Below are 24,151 nucleotides of genomic sequence, written 5' to 3' on the forward strand. Positions count from 1 at the left end.
TACTTAAGAGATATATAAACTTAAGTCCAGTATTCGAAAGCTAATTTGTTATTAAGCTTAGAGTTGACTATAATGTAGTGTCCTTTATGGAGCATAAATTTTCTTTTAAATGTAGTCAAATCAATTTCCCCCTATATGGTTTGTGCTTTAGAGGTCTTGTCTAAGTAGATATTCACTGCTCTGAAGCTACCAAGATAGGTACTATTGGATTTGTAATACCTTTTACATATAGGTCTTTAATCCATGTTGAGTTCCATCTTATGAGGTGTAGGGATCCAACATTATTTTTCTTAGAATGGCGCAGGTGTTTCCCAGTACCATCTATAAGTAATGCATGCTTTTCCTACTGATTTATGGGCCATCTTTATCATCCCAAGTTCCCATATATCCATGAATCTGCTGCTAAGCTCTCTTGTTTATTGTTATATGTTGCTATGGCAATTATACAGTTTTTTATTATTATGGCTGAGTAGTAAATCTTACTATCTAGTAGGGTGAGTCCCTTTATACTTGTCTTTAAACTTGATTGAATTATTTTTAGATGTTTATTCTTACATAGACATTTTAGAATAAGTTTGAAATTTCTTGAAACTAAAAACCTTCCTGATTTGTACTGGAACTGTCTTGGATTTATAGATTAATCTTTAAGGAACTACCTATAAATGTGGTATAGTTCTTCACTCATTTAGACTTTTTTATGAGGTGATTTTTCACCCCATTAATGTTCTTTGCCTTATCTTTAAGTTAATTCCTAGATATTTCATATAACTATTTTGAATGGTACTTTATTTTCCATTTGACTATTCTGGTACAGAGCAATGCTATTGATTTTGTAAGTTGATTTCTTGTATCTGGCAGTCTTTCTAAACTCATTTACTATAATAATTTGTCTACACCATCTGCTTCATCTCTTCTAATCTTTATTCCTTGGTCCCACCTCCCACCCCCATTTTATTATATTAGCCACATCCTCCAGTAATATGTTCAACAAAGCCCCAAGGGGCATTTTTTCTTATCTGTATCTTAAATGGAATGATTCTGAAGTTTTCGATTAAGTTTGATGTGTATTAGCTTTTAGTATATAGGCTTTATCAAATTAAGGAATTTTCCTTCTGTTCATTGTTTACTGGCAATTTTTTAATAAATCGTAAATATATATTAAAACTATCAAATGCCTTTTCTGAATCTATTGAAATAGTCATTTTCTCCCGTAGTCCATAATGTGATTACAATTGATAGATTTTCAAATATTAAACCGTTCTTGAATTTCTTATGTAAATTGTTTTTGAGCAGTATGTGCTATTTATAATATACTAACAGATTCAATTCACTAATTTTTCATTTAGGGTTTTCAGACATCTATGTTCATAAATGACATGGGCCTTAGTTACTATCTCAAAATTTGCCTGCAGATTTTAATTTATGGTGGTGACATTGACATGGAGAGGTCAGTGCATTGAATGATTATCACTGTTAACAAGAGCAGGGAGTGTGCCACTCCATACAGGGACATGGGAAGCACCAGGTTTAGTCAGGAGACAAAAGCAAGAACAAGGGGAAAGGCAAGGCAGGGCAGGGGAAACACTTTGGAATTGGCTAGTTTGAATAATGTTGGCAGGCTCTCTGGGCTGTAGAGGTGATCTCCAGTTGCTGATACCTGATCCTTAGTGCTTAGGGCAGAGGAATAGTCCCTCCTGGAGTATAAGAGCCAGGTGAAGGAGATGATGCAGAGTTTGGGCTCTAGGTTGGTTAGTTACATAGAAAAGATACATTCCTGGGCTAATCCTTTGCTATCTTTTAGGAACTGGCGAGCTGTAGGAGAGCGAGTTTCTCCCTAGTCAGCGAGGTCACGAATGCCAGAGCATCAAGAATACAGAAAATAAGAAAATACAGTTAATATAATTGGCCTTGTGGTGGGTGGATGCCGAGTAGACAAATACAGACTCTAAGAAAACACAAACATCTCTCTTCTTTTCTTATTACTGTCTAGTTTGAAATCAAAATGATGTCAGCCATATAAACATGTTAGGTATTTCTCTTTGTATTCTGTTATCTGTAACAAATTGTAGAAAACGGGGATTATTTGCTCTTTGAAAATTTGGGAGAATTCAGCTTGTATAACTATCAGGGTTTACAGCTCTTTGGGAGAGGATGTCTTTGTGGTTATTGGTCTGTTCAGATTTTTTTTTTTTAAGATTTTATTTATTTGAGAGAGAACGAGTGATGGGGAGGGGCAAAGGGAGGGAGAGTGAAACAGATTCCCTGCCGAGCAGGGAGATCATGACCTGAGTCAAAGGCAGATTCTTAACTGACTGAGCCACCAGGGGCCCCTGGTCTGTCTGTTCAGATTCTTTAACCAACTTAAGAAAATGTATCCATTCTGTTTAGATTTTCAGATCTATTAACATAAATATTAGGATCTTTTGTAACGTAATATTGTAAAGCTAAATATTACAGTATTATGATAGTACTTTTAAATCTTTCATCTATTATCACTTGTATCTCTTCACTTTTCTTGATTAATCTTGCCAGAAGTTTCTCTGTCTTATTAATCTTTTCAAAGAACTAGCATTTGATTTTATTCATCTATGGATTTTGTGGTTTTCTAACTCTGTTTGATTGATTTCTGCCCAGATCTTTGTTTCCTTTGTTTTTTTGAGTTATTCCTATAGATACTTTTTCAACTTCGGTTGAACTTTAATCTTTCTTATGTAAGCATATGAATCTGTAGACTTTTTAAAGTATTGTTTTAGTTGTCTCACAAATTTTGTTATGTACTATTTTTGTTGTTGCACTTTTCTAATTATCTTGTAATTTCCTTTATAATGTCTTCTTTAACCTGAGGATTTAGAACTATGGCTTTTGAGTTTCTAGACATACAGGTGGAGGTTGTTGTTTTTTTTTTAATATTTTTGTTCCTTTTTTTTTTTTTTTTTTTTTTTGGTTACAGGTTTCTAGTTTTATTGTTAGAACCAAAGAACGTAGATTATATGATATTTGCTTTGTGGCCAGCACATCGTTTTTGCAAATGCTTCTTGTGTGTTTGAAAAGCATGTATACTTTCCACAGTACGTGAATTCTCTAAATATTTGTTAGTTTGAACTTACTTGTATTTTCTATAATGAATCTTTTCCTGTTGATCTATTAGTTTCAGAATGGTTGATGTTGTTGATGTTGATTGAGAGTTATTGCTTTGTACATGTATGTGTTTGTAACATTATTGCAAAGAAATAAACATGCCATAAAATGCAGTGGCTTTTAATATATTCACAGAGTTGTGCAGTCATTATTATTACCTAATTTTAGAACGTTCTTGTTAGCCCAAAAAGAAACTTTGTGCCCATTACCAGTCACTCCCCTGGAAACTACCAATGGACTTTCTATCTCCTATTCAGTGGGTTTACCTATTCTTGATTTCAGGTAAGTGGAATCATATAGTATGTGGCCTTTTGTAGTCACAAAACATGGCTTCTTTCACACAGCACAATGCTTCCAGGGTTTATCTGTGTTGTAGTGTTTATCGGTACTTCATTCCTTCTCGTGGCCAAATGATACTCTGTTGTATGGATATACGAACACCGTATTTTGTTATCCATTCACCTTGATGGGCGTTTGGATTGTTTCCGCTTTTTGGTTAGTAAGAATAATGCTGCTGTGAACACTCCTGTACAGGTTTTTGTATAGACATGTTCTCCGTTTTCTTGAGTATGTACCTCAGAGTGGAACTGCTCGGTTATATGTGGCTCTCTGTTTACCTTTTGAGGTACTGCCAGACAGTTTTCCAAAGTTGCTGCACCATTTTGCAGTTCCACCAGTAACATTTAAGGATTCCGGTTTCTCCATGACCTCATCAACACTACTCTTTTTTATTTTAGCCGTTCTGGTGGGTGTGAAATGACATCTCATTGTGGTTTTGATTTGTATTTCTTTGATGACTGGTGATACTGAGCGTCTTCTCAAGTGCTTGCTGGCCATTTATATATCTTCGGAGAAATGTCTATTCAAGTGTTCAAGTCCTCTGTCCATTTTTAAATTGGTTTTAGTCTTTTCATTGTTGAATGGTAAGAATTTCTTATTCTGGATACAAATCCCTTACCATATCTATGATTTGAAAATACTTTCTTCCATTCAGTGGGTTTTCACTTTCTTGATGATGTCCACAACTATTTTTAATTCTGTTGAAATGTAATTTATGTCTTTTTTTTTCCAATCGTTGCTTGTACTCTTGGTTCAGTATGTCTCACAAATTTTGTCATGTAGTGTGTAGCCCATGGTCACAAAGATTTATTCCTGTGTTTTCTAAGTTTTATAGTCTTAGTGCTTACTTTTAGGTTATGATCCATTTGAGTTTTTTCTCTATGGCGTGAGGTAAGTATCCAACTTCATTCTTTCACATGTGGGTATCTGGTTGTTCCAGCACCATTTATTGAAAAGACTGTTCTTTCCCCTGTTGAATTGTCTTGGTGTTTTATTTATTGTAGACAGTAAATGTTTGTGTTTTTTAGTTCAGGATACAATACTGTTTTTCCTTCCATATATAATCCAGTACCCTACTTTGTCCTTTGTTTTTGCCTTCGATTCTGTTGTTGTTGTTGTTGTTGTTTAATTTTTTAATTACTGTGAAGGTCTTGGTTCACAATTGTCCTTTGTATTTCCCAGCCATTTATTTTCAGCATTTCTGTACCTTTTTGAATTTAGGCCATCCCTATTGACCTCCTATTCCTACATCTTTTAAAAATCCAATCTTAGGGGGCGCCTGGGTGGCTCAGTCATTAAGCGTCTGCCTTCGGCTCAGGGCGTGATCCCGGCGTTCTGGGACTGAGCCCTACATCAGGCTCCTCCGCTGGGAGCCTGCTTCTTCCTCTCCCACTCCCCCTGCTTGCGTTCCCTCTCTCGCTGGCTGTCTCTCTCTCTGTCAAATAAATAAAATCTTAAAAAAAAAAAAGAAAAAAGAAAAAATCCAATCTTAAGACGCTCTCTTTAGATCAGTAAGTTTAACTCAATTACATGTATTGGAATGTTGTATTAGAACTTTTTTGTCACATTTTGTATTTTTTTATTTATCGTATTTCTTGGTTTTTTTCCTTTTCCCATTGAATAGATTAAATTTTCTTTTCAGTTTGAAAGTCACACATTTTGCTCTGTTTTAGTTAGAATTTTGGTCGTTGGTCATCACTGTATTCATATCACCTAGCAGGTGAGATGTTGGCAACTATGGCCTTTGAGCCAGCAGCCTTTTTTTAAGTAAAGTTTTTTTGAAACATACTAAGATCTGTGCTGTCGGATACAGTACCCACTAGTTACAGAGAATTTTAACTTTAAACTTAAAATTTAGAAGTTCTTCAGTCACACTAGCCACATTCATGCTGTCCATAGCCACATGTGACTAATGGCTACCATATTGGACAACACAGATATAGGTAGAACACTTTAGTTATTCCACAAAGTTCTGTCATACATAACTTCCCTAGATTTTTGGCTCTGGATTGTTTTGGTTACATGTTTTATTCCTCTTTGAAGATAATACTAAGTTTTACTAAATTATTTGTCCACTTTTTTAAAGATATTATTTATTAAAAAAAAAGATTTTATTTATTTATTTGACAGAGCACAAGCAGGGGAAGCAGGGGAGGGAGAGGCAGGCTCCCCACTGAACAGGGAGCCTAGATGCAGGGTTCAGGGGCTCAATCCTAGGACCTTGGGATCATGTCCTGAGCTGAGGGCAGACGCTTAACTGAGTGAGCCACCCAGGCGCCCTGTATTTGTTGAACTTTCATGTATCTCACAACATCATTCTTGTTGGGAATAGTTCCTTTAATTAGTATTTTCAAAGAGGGCCTTTAATATAGGAAATATTCTAAAACTTTGTGTGCTTAAGATATCTTTACTTTTGATTATAGTTTATCTGGATATAAACTTTTTGGTTCAAAATTCTATCAACATTTTAAAATTACTCCATAGAGTAATTTTAAGGATTACTTTTAATCTTGTGTTTCTGATGAGATACCTGATGTCATTTTGGTTTTATTCCTTTATAGGTGAACTACTCTTCCTTGTTAGAAACTTTTAGAATTTTCTTTTGTCTTTGATTCTCTTAAATTCCATTGTATATATCAAGGTGTTGTTTATATGTATGTGCTTTATTTATCCTCTTCGGTACTCACAAGCTGTTCAATTTGACATTTTTTAATTCTAGAAAATTCTCAGTTATTCATATATTTCTGTGAATCTGTTTAACTTACACATCTTCTGTATCTTCTGTTTTTACGAAGTTAATACTCTATCATGTCTTTGTACCTTTAAAAAATTCTTTTTTATCCCTTTCTCTTATGTTTCAGAAGTGTTTCTTAGCCTAATAATTGTAGCTCACGAAAACATTTTTCAGCTGTACCCATTAATCCATTCACCCATTTCTTAATATTTTCATTTTAACTCTGTTTTCTATATAATTTCAAGTTGTTTCTTTTTAAAATTGAATCTCAAATCACCTTTATTTATTAAGATTTTATTCATTTATTTGACAGAGAGAGAATGAGAGAGCGTAAGCAGGAGGAGCAGCAGGCAGAGGGAGAGGGAGAAGCAGACTCCCCACCGAGTATAGAGCCTACACAGACCTGATCCCAGGACCCCCAAACAGAGAAAAGATTGGGGTTGCCACCCCAGCCAAACTGGAGTGCTGCTCTCACATTACCTCTGAGCAATTGCTTTTTTTGCATGAGGTGACTGGAGAGAGACATTTCTGAAAAGCTCTCCATCGTCCAGCCCCCCAGTTTGTGTGCCATATACTGTTCAGCTCTGGGTTACTACTCTTCCCTTCCTCTGTCCAGACAAGCCAGTGTTTGTTTCCCCAGGGATTTTTCACAGTTTGTTTGTTTGTTTGTTTCTTATATCCAACCTCTCAGTTGTAGAAAAATTTCAAAGGGAGGGAGCATGGCTTAATATCTTACCAAGAATTGTAAGCTGAGTATGACTAATTTTAAAAATTGTGTACATTTGGCTTTTGATTGTATGAGATTTTTTTGCCACAAATTAATTTTTCTAATTATTTCTAATTATTAATATAAGCTTTTACTGGTTGTTTTCCATTTAGGGATCACATATTCTCTTGACAGCGGGAAAGGAACAATGGGAGGTCCTAGGCAATGGAGGGAAACTGGCCTAGGAATATTAAGTGATAATTCAGAAAGCGGATAATGTAGGTTTCAGTGCACATTTTTTTTGATGGTTTTCTTGTTCAGACCTTTAACTATCATTATTTAAGCATCTGATGTATAGAAGACATTATACTGGGTGCTACTGATAGAAGTTTGAATAAGATAAGATCTGTGCTTTCAGGGAGCTCTTTTTAATACTTATGAAAGTGAATTTATATATAATTCAGGTTAAAACTAAAATATCTTCACTTCTGAGAGAAGTTAAAATTTCAGAAGGTACTAAGGGTGTTTTGTTGGGATTAAGGACATTTCTCTTTGAGCAACCAGAGATAAAAGCCAGATGGAACAGCCCACCTTACTTTGAGAAGAATTTTTCTGTGGGCTCCTTTTCTTGTGCACAGCTTTTGTTCATTCCGCAGTCTACTTGACTATGACCTGTTTCTGGCTACACGCTCTCCAGCTTCACCGGATTTGGGCTACCCTGCTTTCTGTTCTTAAAATCAGCCTCATATCTTAGTGTTTTTGTGCATTCCAGGAATGATTTGCTTCGTACACTTGGACCATGCTCTTTAGCTTGTCTCTGTCACTCTGTTCATCTGTTACTTAATAATTTGCCTCTGCTACTACATTCCTGCCTCTGAATTTGCTCTGTACCTGTCCTTATATGTAGTTGGTTTGACATCTTTTGGCTCCTGGCTTTAGTTTCTAAATATGCCCTTTTGTTCTCCCTGAGGTGATTCGTTGAGGCTTTCTTGTAACTGATTCTCTAAAACACTGGGTCATTGGGTCAGATCCTCTCTTCCTCTTCCAAATTTTTCAGTTGTAATAACCACAGCTCATTTTATTTTAAAATTGTTATTATTATATAGTTTTTTATTTAAAATTACCCACCGCAGATAAAAAGAGTCTACAGTTTTTTGTGTATGGCCAGATGTTATTTTACTTTTTAAAACAGCTTTATTGAGGTATAATTGATATATACATGCATCTATTTACAGTATACAGTTTGTTAAATTTTGACATAAGTATATACCATGAACTGTCACTATGATAAAGATAATTAACATACCTATCACACCCCCAAATTTCCTTATGTCCCTTTGTAGTTCCTCCTTGCCCCTTCCCATCCCCCTCTCCAACACTCAGGCAACTGCTGATCTAATTTCTATAACTATAGTTTTCATTTTGAAGAATTTATATAAATGGAATCATGCAGTATATACTTTGGTTGAGGGGTGTGGGTGGCTTCTTTCAGCATAATTACTTTGAGATTAATTCACACTGTGTGTTTCAGTCGTCCACTCTTTTCTTGCTGAGTAGTATTCTATCGTATAAATATACCACAATTGATCTGTTCACCTGTTGATGATTATTTGGATTGTTTCCAGTTTTGGGCTGTTAAAAGTAAAATGGCTGTGAACGTTTGTATACGAGTCTTTGTATGGACCTATACTTTCATTTCTCTTGGATGAATACTTAGGTGTGAAATGGCTGGATTGCATGGTAGGTGTATGTTTAACTCTTCAAGAAACTGCTAAATTCTTTTCCAAAGTTGGTGCACCATTTTACATTTCCACTACTGATATATGAGAGTCCTGGTTGCTCTGAGTCCTTCGTATGGCTATATTGTCATTTTACTTTTTAATAAAACTTAAAGGTTCTGCAACTTGTGTTTACATTTAAATGTTTAATAATGTCTGGAATGTATTTTGGTGTTTGTTAAACAGAATGAGGTAAGGTAAGAAATGAGTTTTAATATTTCTTTCAAAAGGCAGACTGTTGTTTCCACATCATTTTAATAAGTAGCCTATCATATTTCCATGGATTTAAAACTTGCCTTCCTAAGGAACTGTTTCAGATGAATACATTGTTAGGTTCTTTGCCTATTCTTCAAAACCCAAATGTTTAGATATTAGAGAAAAATGTAGAATAAATCAGAAGGTTCTCCACTTAGGATGTGATAAAGTATTTGAAGGAGGTCAAATTATGAGGATCATGTTCTGTATATGAGGTATAATTGAGTTCTCAATGGAGAACTATTGTCATAAGATTTCAAAAACGTACATTTATGTCTTTTGGATAAGGAGTATAATTTTTTTGTTCAGTTTGTAATCATTCTAAAAACACAGCTCTGGATGAAATGATCTATACAGAACGTATGTATGATTCTACCTCTAATCACTATTTCTGCAGTCTCCTAGCTTAGAAACTTTAATACCATGTTTGGTCCTGTGTTCTGCATTCCTTCTGTGCCCGTCTCCGTCCGAGTTCTGCTTCTTCCGGAGCATCACCTAGTTTATCCCATGTGCCGTAGTCTTACAACCTCAGTGCCCCTAGTCTAATTCCCTGTTACCCCTATTACATTGATTCCAGATCATTTTTCTAAATGACTTTTCATTCAGTTAGTAAAAAGTTCTTTTTTGTCTTTGCATCACATTTTGGGTTCTATTTTTCATAATGTAGTCTGGGTCCAATTGTAGTTCTTAGCACCCATACAGAAGTCATTTGCTTTAATCATATTGATCTCTTCATCCTTTCTTGCCATGTTTATGTCTTTGTATATCTTTTTTTTTTAAGACTCCATTTATTTAGAGAGCGCAAGTGGGGAAAGGGGAAGAGGGAGAGACAGAATCCCAAGCAGACACCGCGTCAAGCATAAGCCCTATGTGGGGCTCAATCCCATGATCCCGAGACCACCACCCAAGCCAAAATCAGGAGTCCGACGGTGAACCTACTGAGCCACCCAGGCGCCCCTATGTCATTGTATTTCTTTATAGGGTTTCCTTTATATAATACAACTTTTTTTTCCTGTGTTACTTTTCTTTCTAAATTTGGCTTAGATCTCCCCTTCCATAGATATTTCTTTGACTCTCTCAGACCATGATTTCTCTCATACCTGTAGTAAGTTTCTCCGTTCACCCTGATCCATGTCCACTTCCTTGGACATGTTAGCCATGCCCTTGCCTATTCTCTATGCTTGAAAAATTGTTCTCCAGATATTGTGACTTGTTTTCTTAACCGTTGTCAGGTCTTGGTTCAAATGACACCTTCTCATTGAGGCCTTCCTTGAGTGTCTTATTTTAAATTCAGTCTTCTCCTTAGTCTCTGTACCTTTCTTTGTTTTTTTTTGCATAGAGTGGAATACATCTGACATATTTTGCTTCTCTGTTTTTGTTCCCCTGTAAGTTCATTGAGGGCAAGGGTTTTTGTTTATTGTTGTTTGACCGATACCTTGAATAGTGCCTTGCACATGGCATATGCTCAGTAAATACTTAAGTGAATGAATAAATGCCATTAGGTTGGTGTTAATTGCTCTTTAGTTACATAAAGGTATTAGTTTGGTTCAGTTCTTTGAACGTTGGCTTTGAGTGACTAGCAACATTAAGTACTAACTGACTAAAGGTGTAGAATTAGAAACTTTGACCACACAAAGGCAGGTGGCACTTTATATTTCACAGCTGGTCAGGATTACTAAGCATAATTAACTTTCAGTTCTGAGTAGGATCTTAAAGTTGCTTTTGTTACTTAAATTAGAATAATTTCTGGTTACTTAATAAGTTATAGTGATCTCCTATTATATAAAAAAATACATGTTCCTTTAGACCATTTAGAAAATACAGAAAAGGGGTGCCTGGGTGGCTCAGATGGTTGAGTGTCTGCCTTCGGCTCGGGTCGTGATCCCAGGGTCCTGGCATCGAGTCCCTCATCGGGCTCCCTGCTCAGCGGGGAGCCTGCTTCTCCCTCTCCTGCTGCTCCTGCTTATGTTCTCTCGCTCTCTCTGTCAAATAAATAAATAAAACCTTTAAAAAAAAGAAAATACAGAAAAGTATGGACAATATAAAATGTTCACAAGACTAATGGAAAATATTTATACACTGTAGGTGGGAGTGTAAATTGGTTAGACCACTTTGGAGGACAATTTGTCCGTATTTAATGAAGTTAAAGATAGATATCCTACAACGTAGCAGTTCTCCTGTTTGGTTATACATGTGTATCAGGACACACGGACAGTGTTCATAGCTGCTTTCTTTGGGGGAGGGGGGAAGGAAATAACCCAAATAAATGTTCATTAGCGGGAGAATGTATAAAAGTTCAGATCATGCAAAATTAACATCATTTAGAGACATACTATAAGGAAGGTAACTATGCCTCCACCGTCATAGTCTCTGGCTGGGACTGATATCAGACAAATTAACAGGAGAAAGGCAAAGCTCATTTTATATTTACATGGGAGCCCTCACAAAAATGAAGACCCAAAGAAGTGACATAAGTGCTTATAGACTAGGGTGAACAGAGTAGAAATTGTGGGAAAGTAACTAAAATATATGTATAGACTAAGGAAGGTAGTTATTTTAACAAGGTGAGTTTAGATTTCTCTTGGCCTTGGCTCCCCATCTTCAATAATAAGTTTGCTTCTTCCTTCTGGTACAAGGAAGACACCTTTCACATGGGAATTTTCAAGTGTTTTCAGTTCAGAATAATCAGTATGCCTAAGGAGCATATTTTGGGGTGGCCATGTCCTGAACTCCTTCAATACATATGTAGCAAAACTAACAAAAAGCAAGGAGATTATATAAACAAAATTTAGGGTGGAAAGGGTGGGAGATGAGATTTATGGAAGGATATGTATTGACTTCATCTCTACTGATAATGTTCCATTTCTTAGGCTGAGTGATGAATTCACAAGTACTGTGTTATTTTTTGTACACTTTTTGTACATGATTTTTCATAGTAACGTCGTTAAAGATTTTATCTATTTGTTAGCGCACACAAGCAAGGGAAGCGGCAGGCAGAATGAGAAGCAGGCTCCCCACTGAGCAAGGAACCCGGTGCAGGACTCGATCCCAGGACCCTGAGATCATGACCTGAGCCGAAGGAAGACACCCAACCAACTGAGCCACCCAGGCACCCCAAAGATTCTAATAAAAAATAGAAAAATTAAGGGCTGAAGGCAGATGCCTAACTGACTGAACCATCCAGGTGTCCCTTTCATAATAATTTTTAAAGGTAGTGGTAATGTCACGTATAGGGAAAGTTGACAGGGTGTAGGAGGTTTACAAAGAGAGGAGGCCTGAATATAGTTGGTAGAGAAAAAAGAGAGACTTGGTTAGTAAAAGAGGAGATTTGGTAAATACCATTAGAACCCAGTTACAATTGGAAGCTAAGAAATATTTTCCAGGAGTGCTTAGCTGCCTTACTATAGACAGCAGGTAGTTGCATGGATTCAGGACTCATGTTTATCAAATAGGTGCAAAAGATGGGCAGTGGGAGTTGAGATTATTGGCAAGAGTAGTTGAAGATTCACTACTGTAAAGATTCCATTTTTTATTCATTTATTGGAGAGAGAATGAGCACAAGCAGAGGGAGTGGGAGAGGGAAAAGCAGGCTCCCCGCGGAGCAGGGAGCCCAGTGCGGGGCTCGATTCCTGGACCCTGGGATCACGACCTAAGCCAAAGGCAAACACCCAACTGACTGAGCCATCCAGGTGCCCCTAAGAGTCTTAACAAAAAATAGAAAAATCAAGGGATTAGTGGCATCCATAAGATCAAAGAAAAGATATAGTGGAAATAAATGAGCAAGAGAGCTATCTATGTAGTTTATGGAAATCTGAAACATTGTGAAGTTGCACTGTTAGTCTATACATCATTAAGAAAACTAGCAATTAAACTATGGTAGTCTTATGAGTTAGAATTCTAATTATACATTTACAATACAATATTGAAAGAGTTCTTTTAGTCTTAAGATGTAAATTTTTACCTTTGGTTACTCTTATACATATATTAAAAAGCAAAATATGAATAAAAATAATTAGTTAAGGGATCCCTAAAACTTTTCAAATCCACAGTTTTTTGTTTGTTTTTTTTCTTAATCATAGTGAGTTCTCATTTTGTTCAGATTTTCCAAGGAATGCATATGAGGAGTCATCATCAATCAGTCTTTTTTGGACTGACTTCTTCACTCAGACTCATTGATGACTATGTTTTTCCAGATTTATCATTCTTTCTGACATTGAGCTTAATGGTCATTAAGGAGGATGTTTGGAGGTAGTGACCTAGGCATGTTAAGTAGTAATCCCAAGTGGGAGTCCAAAGTAAATTATCTCTACATAACTGCACAATTTTAAGAAATGCTGTACCACCAACACTTGATGATATTCATTCTGCAGGTTTTGGTGCTAACAGTTTTAGTATTTACATACACGCAGGTAGACCCAGCTATTAAGACTGCCTCTTGGTCAACAGCAGTTAGATGATGCCTGCTGATTATAAAGTGTATCCTGATTTTATCAATATACGGATGTGAAATAATACACATCTTCTATACAGTGAAATTTGGTAGAAAAGTAGTGTTTGTTGTTGGGTTGGTTGTCCAGATTTACAGTTTCAGAGCTGGGGCAGTCACAGATAATGACAAGAGTGACAATGATAGGCTGGCTACGTGGAGAGGAAACCGTAATAACTGGACCTGAGGAAAACAAGGTCAGGTCAGGGTGTTGTATGGATTATCTGATGATGATGGCGTGATATAAAGTAGAAAAGAAAACTGAGATCAAGGTGCCAGAGATAGTAATAAAGGATTCATAAATTGAAAGTAAAAAGGGATAAAGGTAACAGTCATGTGGCATGAACTTCAAAGGTGTAGGGGTTTTACTTTTACCCACAGTGTATGACACTAGAATCAGGAGGAGACACAATGTCTTCCTAATGTGAAGTATGTAAGCTGTGAGCAGCCTCAAAAGAAAGGGTATCTTTGGAGAAGAACCAGTTTCAGTCAAGGAAATAAAGGTTCATCAAAGAGGATGAGAATGCAGGGGTTATAGAGGACTTCATGGGAAGGTTTTAATCAAGGTAAAAGACACAAGAAGCAGTGTGGCCATAGTATGTGAGGGGATGATTATTATTATTAGCAGGGGGCCTACTTCTTGAGTAGTGACCATGGACAGACATGGGTATAGCATTAAAGTTTGCCCATACCATTAAATGTTGTTGAAAACAGATTTTTTAAAGATTTTTATTTATTTATTTATTTGACAGAGACAGCCAGCCAGCGAGAGAGGGAACACAAGCAGGGGGAGTGGGAGAGGAAGAAGCAGGCTCCCAGCAGAGCAAGGAGCCCGATGTGGGGCTTGATCCCAGCACTCTGGGATCACGCCCGGAGCCGAAGGCAGACGCTTAACAACCGAGCCACCTAGGCGCCCCTGAAACAGATTTTTAAATGGCTGCAGAGCTTTGTGTTGAAGAGTATACAACTTACTTAACTGATCTTCTAATGTTGAAAGTTAGATTGCTTCAAGTTTTTCACTAATGTGAATGGATATCCCATTATATAATACAGTGACTATAAGAGCACCTAAATCTGTTTGTATATCTTTTTTTATGTCCATACAAATAACTCCTGAAAATGGAATTACTGATTCAAAAGAAATGGATATTTTTTTCAGGCTTTTAATACATTTTGCCAAATTGGAACCATTTCACACTTTCACAATGTAGGAGTATATATTTACTCCTTACCTTGCCAGTGTTGGATGATATAACTTTAAAAATCTGTATCAATTTGATTGATGATAAAAGTTAATATTTTCATTTTCATCACCTTAGTTATTGGTAAGATTGAACGTTTTTTCATACAGTTAGTGGTCATTTATATTTTCTCTTTTCTAAATTTTCTGCTGATAGCCATGTCCGTTTTTTCTTTCTGAGCTTATATAATAAAAATTTTGTGTGTTTTTTGCAACTCTTAAACGGGCTTTGTACTTACAAAAGAGTCATGTGAATGTGGACAAACAAAGCTCATGGTGGAGATTGCTGAGTTGTAGAAATGATCTGTTGCTAAGTTAGAATAATAAAGAACAGGAAGTTTTCATTTCTAGGTTCTCAGAGCACAACCGAAAATTATAGCCATAAGCTGTTGGAGGAAAGATTGATTCTTTAACTGTTTTTTCTTTAGTTGAGAACTATTTTGGGTAAGTGGATAGGTAAACATCTTATTTCATAAAGAAGGCTATATGTGATTTTTTTTAAATTTGTGACTTAGTTATGGAAAAAGATTGATTTCTGCCAAAAATTCAGAACCCTTTTTCTGAACTTTTATTTTTTCTTATTTTTAAAAAAATGTTTTGTTTAATTTTATAAAAAATTTTTGTGACTGAAGAAAGGTGATTCAATAATATAAATTAATAGTCCAGTATCTTATTTCTTTACCAGTGTCATTAAACTATATTCTGTGTATTGGTGAAGGAGCTCTAGTAATACATAAAGCTGTGTCTCTTCTGGCAGTTATCACAGCCCACGAGTCAACCCATCTAAACATGCGTGGTGATGTAAGAAATGCACAATCCTGTGGTTTCTCTTGCATTTATCTGAACTAATTGTGAAGGTTTTAACAACCATTTCCCTTTTAATTAGATCATATCTGTCTGACTGCATCCCAATGAAACAAACATTAAATTGATTAAATAATTTTTTTAGATTTTATTTATTTATTAGAGAGAGGAGAGAGAGAGAGAGAACACAAGTAGGGGGAGGGGCAGAGGGAAAGGGAGAAGCAGGCTCCTCGCTGAGTGAGGAGCCTGATGCGGGACTCAATCCCAGGACCCTGGGATCATTACCTGAGCCAAAGGCAGCCACTTAACTGACTGAGCCACCCAGGCACCCAGTTAAATAATTTTATTATCTACACAGAACAAACTACCAGGGGAAGTAGTAAAGACTAAGAAGATCCAGTCTCGTGTTTTTCTTAATTTTGCAGTTTATGGTGCCTATACTTGATAACCACATGTGTGTGTGTGTGTGTAGCGAGTATTGTTATATATTATTAGTATCTATAAAATGGACCTGGCATTTTATCATCCTTTTTTTCATGTTCATTTCTTATTTGAAAATTAAAGTTAAACCTACCAACTCTTAGATTAGACATAAAAAATTAAGATGTTGATTAAATATGGCTCCTCTCCCACTTTCAGTGCTGTACACATAGTAGGCTCTCAGAACATGTTTGTTGAATCAAGTTGAAATATTTGCAAGGAACTATTACTTCAGGTTTTATAAAAGGTTATTTCCCTGAGATTTTGTTATAAAACCTATTTTGAAAGATTGGTGTGGTACAATGGCAGTTTTTGCACTTTTAGGACGGTTGGAATGTTTACATATGAGCCAATTTATAGCTTGAATTATTTTTTCTTTAAGATAAAGGCCCAGGGTGCCTGGGTGGCTCAGTCAGTTAAGCATTGGTTTTGGCGCAGGTCACGATCTCAGGGTGGTGAGATCAAGTTCCTCGTAGGGCTCCGCACTGGGTGTGGAGCCTACTTGAGATCTTGAGGCTCTTTCTGTCACTCTCCTCCCTCTGCCCTTCCTTGCTTACCTGCGAGAGTGGAGCTCACTCTCTCGCATTCTCTCTAAAAAAAAAGAAAAAGATAAAGGCCATTACAGGGAGTAATTTTTATCTTCCTACATTTAAAATTGATGATAATTTGTGGTTTTATTAGAAGGCACTATTAATGAATACTCTCTTTTATCATTCTGTGAACTAACTGGTCTTCAAACATAAAATAAGAATAATTGCATGCCTGCTAATTTTGAAACTAATCAGTTAATGACTATTGTATGATTAGGTCACTCACTTTCATCCTTATATTATTTAACAGGCCATTTGTAGGCTAGAATATTTTGTGGCAAGGATTAAAGTGTTTTCGTGATATCTGTACTAAACAAAATACATTCCTTTAAAATGCTGAGTGAAGAAAGCCAATCTCAAAATGATTCCATTTATTTAACATTCATGAAGTAACATAGAGATTGGGAATAGATTAGTGGTGACAGGATTAGGGATGGGGGAAGGAAGGTGAATATGGCTATAAAGGGGTAGCACAAAGGACTGTTGTGGTGATGGTAGTTAAATCATCTTGATTATGGTGGTAGTTACATGAAGCCATACATATCATAATAGTGTAGAACTGTACACACATTCTCACAAATGTATACATGTATAACTGGTAAAAATCTGAATAAGCTCTGTGGTTTGTACTAATGTCTGTTTCCTGGTGTTGATATTGTATTGTAGTGAACACAAGAGGTTAATATTGGGGGGGGGGATGGGTAAACGACCTCCCTGTACATGTCTTTACAGATACCTGTGAATTTATAATTATTTCAAAACAAAGTTTTGGAAAATATACTTTAACAAGAGCTCCACCCTAAACCAGAGCAGTTATTAAAGGCAGATATCCATTCAGTTGGCATCTCCTTGCTATCAAGTGCCACCATCCAGTTATTCCTATAGCAGCACAGTAGAGGACTCCTTCAAAGAAGAGTTCTTTTTAATCTACTCATGCTTTCAGGAGTGTACTTGCATTTATAAGTCGTTCCTGGTAAAGCCACTGTCAGTTCTAGAAAACCCATTCCTTGGCTATACCATCGTTTCCATGGGTAGTGATGGACTCAAATATATGCATCCTCCATTTTCCTGTTTATTGGTGTTCTGAATATAAGACCTAAGGAATCTTAGCACACAAAACATGTATAGCCTTTTAAATATTCAACAGAATAGATTTTTCTGTTTCAGTGGATGTAAATTGAATCATATTGTACAACTCTATATAAATACCAGTCTTATATTTTATTAAGTATGCTGCTAAATATATAGTGAGACATAGTTTGTATGCTTTCGTGGTGAGTGCTTTGGTTTAACTGTAAGACTGTTTTCCCATAACTTATTTATGTAAATATAAGCATTTCTTCAGCATAGTAATAATGTAAATGATAGCCAATCCTTATTGAGCACTTCTTTGAGCCAGATACTTGCTGAGCAACTATATTTTATATATTATCTCGTTTAATCCTTGTGAGGATTAAAGAACCTTGTGAGGTAGGTACTATTATACAGATGATAACATACCTAACATAACTCAGCTAGTAAGAGAAAGAACAGTTTGAATCTCGGTCAGATTCCTAAGCCTACGCTTGTGACCATTATTCTGTACTTCCTTTTTATGCCATGCGATATAGGAACTCTGAAGTTAGAGGCTGATATGTTGGTGGTTATTATATATCTTAGTTTTGTTTTATTCATAAGGCATATATGGAATCTCTTACTGAGTTCAAGAAGACGAAGTCTTCCTTGACTTACGCAGGAAGACTTGTTTTTGTCATTTTAGTCTTCTCCCACATATCCTTCCTTTTTTTTTTTTTTTAATTAAGTAAGCCCTACCCCAACACAGGGCTTGAACTCACGATACCCCTACCAACTGAGTTAGCCAGGCCCTCCTCCTTCCTTTTTATAGAAACCATGGATGGTCCCCGACCTAGAATAGTTTGACTTAGGATTTTTCAGCTTTATAGTGGTGTAGAAGTTATATGCATTCAGTAGAAATTGTATTTCAGATATTGAATTCCGATCTTTTCCTGGGCTAGTGATACGCAGTACTCGTGTCATGATGCAGGTGAACCACAGCTCACTCTGTCAGCCATGTGATCACGAGGGTGAACAGTCCATACACTTATAACTATTCTGTACCCATACAACCATTCTGTTACTTTCAGTATAGTAGTCACTAAATTACATTAGATACTCAGCACTATATTATGAAGTAGGCTTTGCGTTAGATGATTTTGCCCAACTGTAGCTAATGTGAGTGTTCTAAACATGTTTAAGGTAATTTGGGCAAAGCCATGATGTTGGGTAGGTTAGTTTCAACTTACAATATTTTCAATTTAATTTTTAGAGATTTTATTTATTTGTTTGAGAGAGTGTGTGTGCAAGAGACACAGCAAGCACAAGAGCGGGGAGAGGGGCAGAGGGAGAGCAAGAAGCAGGCTCCCCGCTGAGCAGGAAGCCCAGAGGGGGCTCTGTCCCAGGACCCTGGGATCATGACCTGAGCCAAAGGCAGACACTTAACCCATTAAGCCACCCAGGTGCCCAAATATTTTCAGTGTGTTGGCATTTTAGTGGAAACCTTAATAGTCATTGTCAGAGTTCCTTTAGTTAGAAGACTGAGAATCAAATGAGCTTCAGAAGGAGATAATCTTCCCTGAATTGTTCAGCTTAGGTTCAGAGCTACCTCTTTTTCCATTGATGCTATTAGAATTCCAGGGATACAAGTCTGTGAATAAAACTTGTAAAATACTGTACTCCCTCTGTTATGTTATCACTCTGTAATAACTGATTTTTTCAAAGGTCAGACAGACAGACATAAACATTAGTATCTATAAAATGGACCTGGCATTAACATAGAAAACAGCTATAGACATGGAAACAAAACCTCTTATGTCCCACAGCATATATACTTTACATTGGAAAGGCCCTTCCCAGTCTGCTTATTCTCTGTTGTATGAGTCTAAAAAGTACTAGCTTTGTGTTTTATTTTCCTAAATTCAGTAGTTTAAGTTGAAGGAACCAGTTTGAACTGTGACCGACTGGAGGAGAGATAGGAAAAAATGATAAAAAACAAGTAAAAGAAGTAAAAGTCTAGTATTTGGAGACTTATACTCTTCTAGTCAATCCTTAAGACATTACTCAGTAAATGATCAAGAGATACTTAATTTTTGCTGATTAGAAAGACTGAAACATTAAAAGTAGATTGGAAAGAATTCATGAGATAGGCTTATTAGAATATTTTATATTTTAATGTTTAAAATTGATATTCTAATGAGTAAAGATGTATCACGTAACGGAAATTTGTATTAAATGAGTAATAAATGTAATATACAAGTAATACACTTAGCATCTGGCTCGAAAATGTTAGCTATTGTTGTTTTCATTATTAGTATCTTTTCCTCCAGTTGTAGTCAGTTTACTGCCACCAAATGTCCTTAGTTCTTTGCCTGTCCACTTCTTTTAATTTATTAAGTATGTGTTCTGTTACTTGTATGGCCTTTTTGAGTTAACTTTATCTCCGTGGTCATAGGGAATTAGAATTAGGTTTATTTATTTTGTTCTGTTGGTTGCCATGGAAAACAAAGGAAGCACCAACTGATACTGTACAGCTGAAAGCAGCACCTGTCAATAGGCTAGAGAACTATAGTCCTAGGGCTGAGGACTATATTTTTCAATAAAAGATAAATGCATCAGTAGACTTAATTTAAGATAAAATTCACATAACATAAAACTCACCCTTTTAAAATATACAGTTCAGTTTTGGTTAGTATATTTACAAAACCTTTTAAGAGAAAACATTTTTTAAGTAGTTTAATTATATATTTTTTTCTTAGCTGTAAATGTTTACTTTTGCCCTTGTAGTTACTACTTCCTAAACACCTCTTGCCTTCTCTTAAATTCTTTTTGATTCAAGTCTAATGTCGTATCTCTTTTAGGAAGGCTTTCTTGATTCTGTGCTCCCACAGCCCCCTTTTTTTTAAATCCCTTTATTATATAGCTTATCACATCTATATTACAGTGATCTCTTTAGTTACTTATCTTCCCTTTCAGACCATTTATCTCCGAGGGATAGGGACTGTCCTTATTTTCCCTACTATCTTCAGGAGCTAGAACAATGCCTTAGTACATATTTATTGAAAGATTATAACCCCAGATAGTTCTGGCTGCCCCTAAGCCTTAAGCATATACTAAGAACTTGATATACCATATATTCAGTAGTAAATATTTTAAAATGTGCTTTTTATTGCTGGGAGTCATGTCATTAAATGTGTTGGAAGGGACCAGTGCTCCCCCACCCATGTATTGTGTATCACACAGTCACATTCACATGTGCACACAAAATAATTGAAATCCGTAGAGACTGAGTGCCTTAGTGCTGAAGTTGGGAATAAAAAGCCATGTTACCTCATTTTTTCTTGTACCATTTCTATTTTCTCCTACACGTACGCTCTTGATCTACAGTAAAATTCATTTGTTTCTTAAGGTTTTGGTAAAAGACCTTGAAAATGTTAATTACAATATTTTTTTCATAATACTTTTCTGTTTTTTAGTATAAGTAAGAAACTAGTTGCCAACCAGAATACTGGAAAAGAAATCTTAAATTGGCAAACAATGACAGCATTTTTGTGTTTTATAGACCTCCGTGAGTGAAAGCCTCCAGAGGGAAGCTGCTAAGAAGCAGGCAATGAAACAGGTAAGGTGGCTGAGTGAATTAAATGTATGTGGTGAAGTATTTCAGTATCAGTTCTAGTATCTAAGTCCTGAGACTGAGCAGAGTAGTTGTGTATAAAGAAATAATTTTATCTTGACACTTCTTTTCTGAAAATGTTTAAGATGTTTCTTGATTTACATATATTTCAGGTTTTTGTGATAAATTTTCAAAGAGAAAGCACAATGAAGAATTAACTCTTCCTTGCTGTGTTGTAGATTAAACCCATTTCTGCTTTCAGATGACTCAGTAGTCTTACAGTGGATTATATGGTTTAATAATTCTTACTAGTGAGCCTACTTGCTTAAAAAAAGTCTTCTTCACACCAAAGTAGTTTCATAATTTTTTAATTACTTGAAATTTGTCTGCTAAGAATGGGGAATATCTGATAACTTTCAGTAGATTTGCCTCGCACCTTATATAGTGCCCAGTCATATTTCCAAGCACTTTTTTGTACATACATTATCTTTTTAAAAATCTCACAAACCTGCCCATAGTCTTGATTATGAAATCTGAAACTTCAAAAGGATAAATTACCCCTCATGATCACACAGCTAATTACAGAACTAAGCCTGAAGGTTTACTAATTTTTCTACTACACCATTGTATCTTAGATTTAGCTGCTGAAGAACATCATGAAATTAAACAATGGCACAGTACCTTCGTGTTTATTTTAATTTTTTCCCCTCCACGTTTTCTTTAACCTTTGGCATCTCTTTCTCCCTTGTCTACCTGGAATCCTGCATAAGGATAAATTTGTTACACATTTTCTAATGTGCCAGATACTCTGGCAACCACTTTTTTTTAAATGAAGCTGATACTATTTATATAAAGCTGATAACAGCACATCATAGAATACATTACTTAGAGCCATATACATATATAGGGGGGGAAGGAAGAGAAAATAAGCATTAAATTTAGAATATCGTTTACTTCTGTGTGGTAGGCAAAGGGTATCATGGAGGAACACAGATAACTTTGAAGACACTTGTAATATTCTCGTTCTTAAGCTGGGTGACATATTCTTGAGTGTGAGTTCTGTTTTATTGCATGGGGGGGTGTATGTGCTCTTTTTTCTATTTGAAACGCTACATAACAAAACTAATTTTTATTTTTAATTTTTTAAAATACTTTCTTTTATTTAAATTCAATTAATTAACATGTAACGTAGTATTGGTTTCGGAGGTAGAGGTCAGTGATTCATCAGTCTTATAGAATACCCAGGTGGCAACCACTTTTTAAGAATTAACTTCTTAAAGGGGCGCCTGGGTGGCTCAGTCGTTAAGCGTCTGCCTTCGGCTCAGGGCGTGATCCCAGGGTCCTAGGATCGAGCCCCACATCAGGCTCCTCCGCTATGAGCCTGCTTCTTCCTCTCCCACTCCCCCTGCTTGTGTTCCCTCTCTCGCTGGCTGTCTCTCTCTGTCAAATAAATAAATAAAATCTTTAAAAAAAAATTCTTTAATTCTATAAGTAGATGCTCTTATAGTCTTCACTTTGTAGTTGAGAACATGAAGGCAAAAGGATTTATGTGACTTTATGAAGTCTCGTAGTTCAACCCAAGCAATATAGTTGCAGAGTGCATGCTTTTAGCCACTATGTTTACTGCCACCCTGGGGAATGGGCACAGAATTACGTATTTTAGTAATGTTAAGATAATATCTTTGTTTCGTAGTGGAATATAACGTGTAACTCAACAGTCTCAAAATGATTTAATGCAAAAATTTAAACATTGAACATTTAAACAAAAAAATTTAAACAATGATTTTTTTAACAGAAATGCTGAAATGCTTAGAACTTCAGAGCTCAGTAGAATTCTAGAGAGACCATCAAGATTCAACTTCTTTACCATTATCCATGAGAGAATTAGGTACAGAGAATCTGGTGACTTCTCCAAGGTCATGTAGTTATCTTGTTTTCTAGTGTTCTTCTGACATTTTTGTGTTGCCTTTTCTTATCTACTTCTTAAAGCATAAATCCCAAATCTAGTTTTAGTCTTAATCCTAGCTGTCCAAAACCACTTTTTCTATTAGTGAGACTTGTTTTCATAGTTTGCTTGAATATTAGGAGTGCTCCTATAGCTATTCTTTTTTTTTAAATAAATATTTATTTATTTGACAGAGAGAGAGACAGCCAGTGAGAGAGGGAACACAAGCAGGGGGAGTGGGAGAGGAAGAAGCAGGCTCCCGGTGGAGGAGCCTGATGTGGGGCTCGAACCCAGAGCTCCGGGATCACGCCCTGAGGCGAAGGCAGACGCTGAACGACTGAGCCACCCAGGCGCCCCTCCTATAGCTATTCTTGTACCTCTTACCTGCCTGCTGCCCCTTTGATCTCCCACCTATACTTCCTGCTTTTCACTTTATTCCCCACTTGAATGATTTAGCTCTTGTCTTCTGCTTTAAAACTAACTTTTATGATGAAGAATACTAAGTTGATTGCATTTACTAAATCTAAGATACAATACTCTTAGACATGGGGTATTTTATTTTTTTAAGGTATTATTTTTTTTTTACTTAAATTCAGTTAACTAACATATAGTATGTTATTAGTTTCAGAGGTAGAGTTCATTGATTCATCAGTTACATGTAACACCCAGTGCTCATTACATCACGCGCCCTCCTTAATGCCCATCATCCTGTTACCCCTTCCCCCCACTCCCCACCCCTCCAGCAACCCTGTTTGTTTCCTATGACTAAGGGTCTCTTAAGGTTTGTCTTCCTCTGTGATTTCATCTTATTTTCGTTCTCTTCCCCTATGCCTCTCTGTTTAGTTTCTTAAATTCCACAATTTTTAAAAAGATTTTATCAGTTGAGAGAGAGAGCACGAGTGGGAGGGGGGCGGATAGAGGGAGAAGCAGACTCCCAGCTGAGCAGGGAGCCCAGCTTGGGGCTCCGTCCCAGTACCCTGGGATCATGAC

At 36.3% G+C, this 24,151-nt stretch overlaps 1 protein-coding gene and 1 pseudogene across 3 annotated transcripts in view; one reads left to right on the forward strand and one right to left on the reverse strand.

Annotated features, from left to right (window-relative positions):
• Positions 1-24,151, forward strand: part of NSRP1 (nuclear speckle splicing regulatory protein 1) — a 53,850-nt gene that overhangs the window by 21,412 nt on the left and 8,287 nt on the right. For all 3 annotated transcript variants that reach the window (XM_045773153.2, XM_087854661.1, XM_087854663.1), the window contains one exon: positions 21,166-21,222. In XM_045773153.2, coding sequence (XP_045629109.1) covers positions 21,166-21,222 — 57 coding nt within the window. The remainder of the gene's footprint in view (positions 1-21,165; positions 21,223-24,151) is intronic.
• Positions 13,009-13,088, reverse strand: LOC123777217 (small nucleolar RNA SNORD116; annotated as a pseudogene).

Source organism: Ursus americanus, chromosome 23 (assembly GCF_024610735.1).
Source record: "Ursus americanus isolate L20-20 chromosome 23, mUrsAme1.1.p, whole genome shotgun sequence".
NCBI lineage: Eukaryota > Metazoa > Chordata > Mammalia > Carnivora > Ursidae > Ursus > Ursus americanus.